We start from the raw sequence: 11,264 nt of genomic DNA, 5'->3' as shown, positions 1-11,264 counted from the left end.
CCACTTGCGGAAGCACGATGAACACAGGATAGAGGTTATCCTCCGCAAAATGATGAAAAGGGCGCTTGATCTCCCGGTATCCACTTCCAACGGACGACTTCTCATCTTGGAATGGTCAACACCTTCCAGGAGCTCAAAGAAGCTCATCTAAGAAATCAATACACAAGGTTAGCCGAAACACGATCGTGTCAACTACTTCTGGCTCGACTACACATCCAACACAATTTTCACATACAAGAAAGAGTCAGAGTGCCAGAACTATGGAGACACGCCATCCGAGTTCGACCCCTTCCAACCAAGATGGATAGAGAAGACCATATTGGACGCCGCCAAGCTAGGACGGAAGCTTTGGAGCGTCACTATGGCAACAAACATGGAGTTTACTATGTAGATGTCGCTGGGCCATCCCCCGGGGGATGGTATACAGCAGCAGTCATACATCGGGGAACACAGGTGGATGGGTTCACTTTTCGTGCCCCAGGTACAACACAAGCAGAGGAGGTAGCGATCGCCCTAGCTGCCTCGGACTTTAATTCTAAATATATCATTACGGATGCACGTGGCGCGTACCGTAATTACGAGGCTGGTTGGGACACCCTATTGGCCGAGCGAATACTGAGAAACTGCAGCAAGGATGACGATCCTACGCCCGCTGTATAGTTTGGACTCTTGGCCATCAGGGCCTTCAAGGGAATGAAGCTACTGATGCGGCAGCCCGAGTACTCACTTACCGGACGTCCCCTTTTGCCCCTGAGGTCCTGGAACAAGAAGGCAAAATTCTCGTAACTTTCAAAGACATTTCTACCTATGATAAGGATAGCCATCGCCGGTACCCAACCCCAGCTAAGGGACTGGAGAAAGCGAACGAACGCGTTCTACTTCGCTTATACACCAACATAATGCTGTGCCCGGCAGTAATGAAACATTTTGATCCTGCGATCACTGGCAGGTGCCAACACTGTGGCGAGGTGGCTGACACTTATCACATGGTGTGGGCCTGCCAGCGAAATTCGGCTCTCACCCCCCAACCCAACCCTACCCGATAGGACTGGGAGGCGGCCTTGCTTGGTTGCTCAGACCTTCAGGCCCAAAAGTTCTTGGTCAAGAGGGCCAGGCTGGCAGCTTCGACCAATGGGGTCCCGGACTAGGGACTCCGCCTAGTATGTAGGGCTCCTGCGCGAGTCCACACCTCTCTTTCTTAATAAATGCTTTCCACGACCACCACCACCACCAGTGCTTACACGAGCAACAATCTGTTACCAGCAAGATGTGCACTTCACTCTGAGAGGACCATGAAAAAAAGAAGCGATATCATTCAATAAATGCGCATTTTTGTTTTTGTAGTTGTAAGTGAGGGTTTGCGTGCGTAGATCATTCGGCGAAAAGATAGCAAGGTTTATCAGGGCGCACATGCTAGCGTTCAAAAATGTGCACAGACGCGTCAAGGTAGTGCCGCACTCAAACGTCTGGCTTTTTTTTCCAGTCCTGCGGTATCATTTTAATCGTAACCCCGAAGTAACAAAAGTTTTATTAGTTTTCTTTCTCGGCATTGAGTGCGCATGCGCGGTGATTCAATAACGCGCTGTGGACAGTACACGCCAGTTATAGGACATCGACACATCAGTCATGGCTGAAGAAAGCAGCAACGAATATACGCCTCTTGACTTAAGCATGAAGAACGAAGCAGCACCAAGTACAAGCCGCGACGGTACCCAGGGCGCTTCATCTACTTTGGGCGCCTACAGAACGTGAGCTGTACCACTTTTCAATTATTTCTTTGAATACTGTTAGACTTAGACACGACCCATATAATAGGCTTTAATATCTGTACATTTGTTCCCACCTAAAATGGGTCTTTTTGAGAGTGAGCTTGAGCTTTGAAATCGGAGGCGTTCTTAGATCAAGACGAGTCGACGCAAGAGTGGTTCGAAAATATTTCTGCACGCGCGTGGTATCTGATTGTTCGAACGAGGCGCGTGGGTGCCATCACTCGAGGAAAGAGGAGGAAGAACGCTCTCTGGCTGTCGAGCTGTCGGCTGAACTGGGCAGCACTTCATTATCCCTCGTAAATACATTTTGTAAACAGTCGCCAGTTTTAATACTTAGTTCCCGTAACATTCTGGTCGAGGATGCCGTTCCCCGTCCTCGCCACAGAGCTCCGCAGCGACCGCACCGTCCTGCTTTACGCCATTCCTCCCGGTGACAACACCTCGTCTCCTTCTGCTCCGGCGACCCTAACAACAACGTGCCATGTTCAGCGCAAAGTCAGCTCTTTAGCGCTCAGGATAAGATTTTTCAGAACATGTCGCGAACGTATACTGATTGAAGCAAATATTTTTCATTGATGTATAAGTCTTGCACTCCACACACGCGATGGCGTGCCGTAGCTCATTGTCCCGGGAACACATTAAACATGGTTTCACCTCTTTTTTGTCCCAGCTAGTAACTGTCTGATGAATACTTCCTTAATTGTAGGAATGCTGACGATGCCTTGCGCTACCAGGGGAAAACACACCACACGCCGATGACCGACGAGACTTGCAGTGTCGACGGTACGTAGGCGACTGTCACTCGCCTTCACCACAAATTTAGCAGATAGTACCTACGGTTACCGTGGTAGAGGCACATTTATTGCGTATAAAGAACTTTACTAGTGCGGCCAAGACGGTTTCCGCATGAGCCAGCTTATAAATGTCCCTACTAAGGATTTTGTGCTTATCTCAATATATCCAAATTCATACATAACCTATGCAGTAGAAGTTTTTGAATGAATTTCTTCTTGTATCGGTGGGCTGGTAAAGCGCGCTCCAAGATGAGGGTATAATCCGATACTGTACATTAACCCGCCGTGGTTGCTCAGTGGCTGAGGTGTTGGGCTGCTGAGGACGAGGTCGCGGGATCGAATCCCGGCCACGGCGGCCGCATTTCGATGGGGGCGAAATGCGAAAACACCCGTGTGCTTAGATTTAGGTGCACGTTAACGAATCCCAGGTGGTCGAAATTTCTGGAGTCCTGCACTACGGCGTACCTCATAATCAGAAAGTGGTTTTGGCACGTAAAACCCCAGTATTTAATTTTTTATTACTGTACAGTCTATGTAGTGATTAATTCACTCGTAAATGGATTCAGCGCTTGACCATCGGTGAACAATTTTCTTTGCCAAGCAGAGTCTCAGTGAATTTGACCTACTAACATAACAATAATGTTTCCCTTAAACATTAAAGCAAACTCCAAAAAGCAAGTGCTTTGGTGCGAATGCCGTGTGTGATGTGCAATTAGGGCGGCATTTCAGATTGTTTTACTAGAGTCATAATTGTGCTGTTATGTTTTAGGCAGGGTGTGAGAATTGCTCATAAATAGCATGTTACAAGCAGCAGACATATCCCGCCGCGGCCGAATGCAGTAGTTACAGCGCACAATTTGGGGCACCTCAAAACAGCTAATATTAGAACTCTTGGTTCTTTTATACCAAGCAAGCCAAGCCACAACCGCAGCATAAACAAACTTGAAAAGTTAATGAAAATGCAGCACAAGGAGAAACAACATTTTTGGGTACTTGTTTGCGTTCGGTTGAAATAAACCTTTACCAAATATCCGAACTATGGGCACCTGAAGCATATACATTTTTCGTATGGACAGAGTAACAATCACATACCCAATGATTTCCAATGAGTGTGCCACAACATCAAGATTGTAACGCTTTTTCAACGAGAAAGACTAGACCATGGTGGAACACCAGCCTTTCAAACTCAATGTCCTATTTTTGTAAGGTGATTAGCTTTCCTTGGATGGCTCAAGCATTATTCGTTCTGCCAGTATCCGCACAACCTCTTTCGCAGGCCTGACGAACATTGCGACTTCAACGGCGCGACTGCTGAAGTTCGCAATGCCAGACAATAAAAATGAGTTCTTTATTTTCGCCTATGCTATCACGCTGGAGTTCATTCGAAATCGAAGATGAAACTCGTGTCTTTAGTTCCGGTCGTTGGGAATCCGCGTTGAATGTTTTCTGTGGCGTACGAAGGCGTAGACAATAAGTCATCTGGATGTAGTAATGCCGTACACATTCTTAGCCAGCTCCCACCCACTCTCTCTTCGTATTGGAAATTAAAGTGCATTCTAAAATACGGCGTGTCCCTGCAATATTAATGCTAATTGCAGTAGCATCGATGGTCATACTAAAGAGGGTTCTGTCGCAATTTCCGTCTTAATGTCTCTCACGTTTTCCTTTCAGTTTCACGCTATTTCTGCAGCAGTATAGGGAAGGTATGTACCTAGCTGCAATAGTTGCAGTGCTATCCATAGAGTATACACTTTTAACGTGCTTTGAGGCCTTCCGTTGCATAGTTTAGCAACATTGTCCCATGAATTACCACTTCTGCATTTCTTTCCAAGCTAATTTGTTGTCTGCAATACGACTCTTTCGTATGCGCATTGTGCAATCTTTTTGAAAGTTTTCGTATAGCCTATTGATGGGCTACACAGGAACATTGGCGAGGTCACCCGTGGTCGTAATGAGCTGGTAAACCTGCACTGCTTACAGCCGGCGCTTAGGGACTGCACCTACACGAGTCACCAAATGGAGTTCGAATAACTACTTTCTGAAAGACGAGTACGTCGTTCAATGACGCACATATGTGTCATAGAAGGTGAATAAATTAAGGGCGTACGGCAAACAAAAATTTATATCCCTCGGTAGATGTGCGTCCTCTCACTTTTTCATTGTCGTCGTCTGCGTCGGGCTATGTCTGCTGCTCGTAATTAATGAACAATAAGCAAGAACTTCGTGAGGCATCTAGTGCGCATATTACTGGATAACACAGCAAATATATTCGGTCAAAGGTTTAACGCTCAAGAGACAAACATGTCGTTTTTAACTTCGAGCACTGTCGTGTTCTGCCCGCGGGTTGAGATAAAACGTGACATTCCCCAGAAGAATCCTACACTACACAATCTTGATCGTGCTCGCCTTCCCCATCGCCACATAGTTCTTGCATACATTCAAGACATTGATAAAGGACCGCGTATGGAAGCACCGCAGTAAAGTTTCCCTACCACTAAAATCTTCTTGCCTAGCACCATAAGCATGAACTATCCATTTCCATGAATTGCGCTTGCACTAGGCGAATTAACATCTTTACTATACTTTTACGCCATATAGGTGTCACTAACAATGGCAGCACACGTTGCCAGCACTTGGGGTCCATCAGGAGCATCGATAAGGTGAGGCCCAGCACAAGTCGCGCTGGCATGGAAGAAGCATCAGCCAAGTTTGAAGACAGCGCCACGTAAGTTCACATTTAGAAAAATTCCATAAAATGCAACTCAGAGTCGACAGGATTGGCTACCCGTGTAACAATATGCCCCTACTCGGTAATTTCACCTTTGGAGGGCTAGCTCGGATGGCTGAAACAGGTACTGCATCATCACTTTTGAGCGTTCGGCTGGCGCGGCTGGCCTTGACAAACTTCACGGTTCCAACAGCGCGACCGGGCACCACACGGAAGTGTACACACCCGATGCCACAACCACGAAGCTAGACAAGCTCGCCCGGTTTTCCATCCTGTTAACACGCCGCAATGTGCGGTACACTTGCAGGTTTGCTCCCCATTCTAGAATATGTAAAGATTGTGAAGGGAAGATGCTCATCCGAGTCGAGGCTCCTCGAATGAAACAGGGTATTCCTGTTTTCCTGTAAAATTCCTTTGAGAATTACACCAGCACTCACGCACTTGAGCGAGGGACGCAAGTTCTGATGACTTAAGTGCCAAATATCAGCTGCTGTTCAGACTATATGGTGTCAGCATAAAGGAGAACCTTTATCTCAGGTTACGATACCTAAGTACACTCTAACAGACAAATGAATATGCTTCGTAACACATTGTACGCGTATTGAAGCTTGCGGCATTTAAAACAATATGATATCGTATCTGACGCTGTTGCATATTAGATTCGTCATATACTTAAGAAAGCTTTAAGAAACTGTAGTAACAAAGTTACGTCTTTATTACTCAGAAATAAAAATACCGCCATGATTCAATCAACTGCACCAAATACCACATTTAAAGTGCTCAAAATTGATGTATTACACTGCGCTCTGAAATTTTCTCTTTTATGGGTAGATCATTCACCAGTATTTGGACACATTGTATACATTTCAATGAAATTGCAAATCAATATAAAGAATGTTGCTTGCTTACGAGGCCCCAACTGATGCAGCTAACAGAACTGCGATATATATCTTATTCATGTAGTTAACTTTGGAAATTCTAAGCGTCAATTCTCTTTAAACTTAGTGATTTCATACTTTTTAGCACTTGCGAGCCTGAATAAAATTTATGATGGGTAATTGGCCGGTATTTAAATGGCTCTATCAAACGAAGTCTGACTGTTTGATAGCTCTAATTTCTTCATTAACTAATCCGGTATTGATACCGGCCAAGCTGGCATGATTAGAAACGACGTACAAGGTAACAACACATCACTGCAACCAAACTATAACATCGCATGAGTCATGTAAACAAAGGCAACAAGCATAAATCAAAGCAAATTACCGTAAGAAAAGCGCCCAATTTTCATCTAGTGCTTTGCGTAGACATTTCAAATGAGCTACTGGCTTTACAAAAGACAAACACCGTGTGCGCTGTCTCTGCCCCACTGCCCGTTGTATTTTGCTTCACCAAACGGTTGAAAAGATGTCGTACCAGTAATGCCTTAACTCAACGCTTGCAGCGTTCATTATCTTACCGAGAAAAAAGAGAATACTAACTTCTTCGGCAGCATATTTCATTCAATGCACAGAAAAATACTCTGGGGAAATCATTATGTGTGTGTCCTTCTCACGATGCATCCGACAGGAACGGCGTGCAGTTCGAATGCGTCAAATATAAAATGACTCCATGCAAACACTGCAGGAAAACTTGAACACCGTAGTTTTTCTTCGTATTCGTTATGTGGAACTTCATTTAAGACACGTGATGTGCTATGGGCAGTCAGTCCAGGTCAGAAATAAAGCGAATAGTTCGCCATTCCGCAATGTCTATTTGTTAAAGCGAGAGACTCAAGTGGCTAATTGCAATGGCTAATACCCGGAAAATGCGCCTCTAGTGCAGTGAGAGAAAAATAACTTCATCATGAAGGTTTCATACCTCCGTAAGCAAGCAATGATGTAATGGCTGGATATGAACGAAGGAAAGAAACACCTAAAGAAGGAACGAGCGAACAAACGAGCGACGGAAAAAAGGAATAGGTGAAAAGAGAAAAGAAATAACCTTTAAGTATTGCATTAGGTTCTCCCATGTGACGTTGAGGAGGTGAACCTACAGTGCCAAACTTTAATTTGAACTGCGGCTCACTATGTCTGACCCGTCAGATCGTACAACATAACTAAAGGCATAAGCTCGCGTGAAGCAGGCTTTCGTCTTCAGGTGTTTGAAGAATGTAACGTGCTGCCGAACTTTTTTTACTTTTCCTAGCCGACAATCCATCCTTAAAAATCCACTCACCATTAGAATAGCCCATAATTCGAAGTTTGTGAGCGCCTGTGTACGTGCTTTCATTTCGCAATATATTGACGCAAATATTTTGAAAGACACGTAGCAGAGGTCAAGCGCGACGGCTTTTTTAAATGACTGATCGAAGAATCCATTGTTATAGGTGGTGGAGCTTGCTTCCATAAAAATAGTACACAATTCACGTCAAGCATAAAATCCAGATTGGAAAACAATCGCAAACCAAGACAACCAAACCAAGCAAACCAATCAAGCCGGAGGGAGAGCCGACGCGAGGTGATCGTAGGATGAATTGAGCCCTCTGGCTGAGACCAGATGCTAGTACGAAACCAGCGGTCGGTAGGTCAGCATAAAGCCAGTTTTGCGCGCTCATATCATTGAAGGGGCAGCTATCATTGGTCTCCGCCTCTCGACCCTTCAAGGCTCGCTTCACCTGCTGCTCCGCGTTCACTCTTTCATTTTTCGCTCTTGCGCTCATTCGCTCGGTCACGCCGCCGACGCTCGCCGCAAGAATGAGTTAAGAGCTGCGTAATAAAACGGAGACTTATTCTATGGGATGCAAACAGTCTTTTTCAATGCGAAATGCCTCACTTCCGAGGGCACGTTTCTGGACTTTTGCTTGAATACTGCTTGTGAGCATGCTGAAGACGGAGTTTTATTTTTAATACTTAGACCGGGTACTTTCACCTACCATCACTGACAGATATTTCTACTCTCCTGCACGTGTTTCATGTAGGATATACATGACGTATTAGATATTGCAAAGCTTCTCTTATGCTGGCATCTCGTACGAGGGCAGTTCTTAATTTCCAGTTTAGCATCACAGGCCACCGAAAAGACCACTGTTCAATTTCTGCCAATCTAGAGCCGAAATCGAGCGCTTAATATCAATCCAGAAACTTAGCTCTAAGATTGAGCGAGTCGCCTTACGATTAGGGACCGATTTGGTTTGTCAAACTCTCAATGGGCCAAAATCTTTTTGTCTTCCCATAAGAACAATCGGCTGTATTGAGCTAAGTTGTCCCTATTTTTCCAGGAATGCTACTGGAACCAGAGGAAGAGAACAGCAAGTGCTCTGCGGTGCCAGTGGAAAGGTTTTCAGCAGACGGGACACCTCGCACGGGCAACCCAATGAAATCCCGGACCGTACAGCCCCCATGTTCAGAGCACGTGATCGATTACCTGTCAAGAAGTCGAACCACAAATGCGTAATATGTGGTAAATTGTTAAGCCGTACTACTACTCTAAATGCACATTACCGCGTGCATACAGGCGAGAGCTCCTACAAATGCAAAATATGTCATAAAATTTTCGCGCACAGGGGGAGTTTCCATTGGCACCAAAAGATTCACACAGGAGTGAAACCATATATTTGCCAAATATGCACTAAACCATTCAAAAGCAAATGGGAACTTACCAGGCATCTCGGGTCGCATAGTAGCGATAGACCTTTCGTTTGTGAAATCTGTAATCTCTCCTTCAAACGCAGGTCACATCTCCGAAGTCACCAACGTATTCACGAGGGTAAAATGCTGTACGAGTGCAAGCAGTGTGGATTTCGTTCCTCAAAGAAAGAAAACCTAGACTCACATCTCTGCGAAAATATTATTTGCCACTTGTGTGGAGGTTCGTTTACAGATGAATCTCAACTGATTGCACATCTCGTGACGCATAGGGGTGGGCAGTCTTAACATTGTGACTAGTGCGAAAGTAAAGGAAATCACCCACGGATGTTGCATAGGAATGTGACCGTGAAGTCGTACAGGAACCGACATTCCGACATTCTCCCACAGCGCCGACAAACTAACATCGTGTGGATTGACGGGCTTCTTTTGACGTTTAAAACTGCTGAGTGAAATGCGAGGCGTAATGTATGCCGCTTGATTTTTCGTAATTACGAGACAAAACGTCGTCTCCAGCAAAATTTGTCATGCTTGAATATCTTAAATATCGAAGTATACAGCAGGTCCTAACTAGAACCCACTGTTACCACAACTCAGTTGTTCGCCAACGTAGCTTTAGCAACCTCATTTCTCGACAAACCCTAATGAGTCGCAATTTTGTGTTTTTTGCTAATAGAAGGTTGGAATGTTCGCACAAGATGATTGACACCTCATTGAGTTTTGTGCAAGCGTTTTGACAGTGTACTCGTCAACAAGATTTATAAACATGCCTCCGAAAATTCTGCAGTGCACCTCTCATTAGGAACCATTTAAAAAAGGAGGCACTGTGTTCTTATCATCTAATAACTAATGAAACTAATCTCTTCCAATAATTCAGGTCCTTAGGCATTCCTGCCTCCCAGAGTCTGCCTTTAGAACAAGGCATGGGTAAATTTATATCCCTTACAAATTGTTGAATAAACGTCATTTTTCGGTTCTCTTTAGCTCTTGTATCGATACCGAAGACTTTGAATCATTACAATGCTGATGACAACAGTGAGACTGTACTAGACTCAAATCATTTGGAGCTTATCCATATATCATCTTCCACTACGAATATTTTAGGTATTGCCGTATTCTGGTGGAAACTCTGCTAGATTTAAAGCCCAGTTTTTTATTCACTTTGGAGTTTTCTCTTTTGACTTGCGCTTCACTCTAACTATAGCTGTGGAATGTTTTAGCCTGATGTGACAAACTCATGCCTGCGAGCAATGACAAGACGAGTGCGATGCAGTTTTTATTTCTATTATTGACATGAGTCCTTCTGTATCTTTTTCCAGCGAACGCGTTTCACCGAATAACAAATGTTAAGTTACAGCTCAGGGCATGAGGCACCAGCATTTATCAGAACGTTCTGCAATATTGTCGTCGATCCTATCTTTTTCCTATCTTGTAGTCGAGTCGTTTGTATTCAAATCGCACGCGCAACGCGAATACATTTGTGCATTCTGGAAGACACGCGAGCACCAACCATTACGCTGGAATCTTGTACGAATAATGTGAGAATAATTGATGCTCCTCAATCGCAAATCATTTGTTGGACGATCGACTCATGTGCACGGCACTATCTTTCTGCTCGAATGTAACTTGTTTTGTGGGTTCCGGTTCGCCCAATAAAGAGTCCTTCATGACTCAGTTCTTCTGACTGTGCTGTTCACCGTCACTACAACGTGACCTCTTGTAGAGGTGTTTCGTGGACACCGCATAAATCCTACCAGCCGTGAAAATAACGTGAAAATTGATATGGACGGGCCAACTATCTGCATGCTACGACTACCGGTCAAGTACGCACCTCTGCCTGAGAAGGCTAGGAAGAAAAAAATTAAATGAAATTATGGGGTTTTACGTGCCAAAACCATTTTCTGATTATGAGGCACGCCGTAGTGGAGGACTCCGGAAATTTCGACCACCTGGGGTTCTTTAACGTGCACCTAAATCTAAGTACACGGGTGTTTTCGCATTTCGCCCCCATCGAAATGCGGCCGCCGTGGCCGGGATTCAATCCCGCGACCTCGTGCTCAGCAGCCCAACACCATAGCCACTGAGCAACCACGGCGGGTCAGGCTAGGAAGATCATGGCCCAGACAACTGCCACAATGAGAGTGCCCATGTCACCTGCAGGGACGTGTGCTGCAAAAGCCAATGAAGCCACCGATAATTCACTGATCACCGTTTGGAGATCTGAAAAGCTGGCCGCAAACCTTACGCAAAAACCACTGTGTTTAAGAATTCCATGTGAGATGCTGCGATTTGGCATTTTCGCAGATTTCTACAAACATTCTCTAGCGTCATGCCCAAGAAGTGGGCAGAA

At 45.0% G+C, this 11,264-nt stretch overlaps 1 protein-coding gene across 1 annotated transcript; it reads left to right on the top strand.

Moving 5' to 3' along the window:
• Nucleotides 1-1,593: 1,593 nt before the first annotated feature.
• LOC126517805 (uncharacterized) lies at nucleotides 1,594-10,584 on the top strand. Its single transcript, XM_055064613.2, has 4 exons — nucleotides 1,594-1,748; nucleotides 2,476-2,552; nucleotides 5,162-5,288; nucleotides 8,548-10,584. The coding sequence occupies exons 1-4, from the start codon at nucleotides 1,627-1,629 to the stop codon at nucleotides 9,200-9,202; spliced, it is 981 nt and encodes a 326-aa protein (XP_054920588.2). The 5' UTR covers nucleotides 1,594-1,626; the 3' UTR covers nucleotides 9,203-10,584.
• The last annotated feature ends 680 nt before the right edge of the window (nucleotides 10,585-11,264 follow it).

This window comes from Dermacentor andersoni, chromosome 11, assembly GCF_023375885.2.
Source record: "Dermacentor andersoni chromosome 11, qqDerAnde1_hic_scaffold, whole genome shotgun sequence".
Classification (NCBI taxonomy): domain Eukaryota; kingdom Metazoa; phylum Arthropoda; class Arachnida; order Ixodida; family Ixodidae; genus Dermacentor; species Dermacentor andersoni.
This window is presented reverse-complemented; position numbering and strand designations above follow the sequence as displayed.

Excerpts from the sequence above, each read along its gene's own strand:
- LOC126517805 (XM_055064613.2), top strand. The coding sequence starts at position 1,627 with ATGGCTGAAGAAAGCAGCAACGAATATACGCCTCTTGACTTAAGCATG. Across the intron at positions 1,749-2,475 it reads ACTTTGGGCGCCTACAGAAC|GAATGCTGACGATGCCTTGC; the intron begins GTGAGCTGTACC and ends CCTTAATTGTAG. Across the intron at positions 2,553-5,161 it reads CGAGACTTGCAGTGTCGACG|GTGTCACTAACAATGGCAGC; the intron begins GTACGTAGGCGA and ends TACGCCATATAG.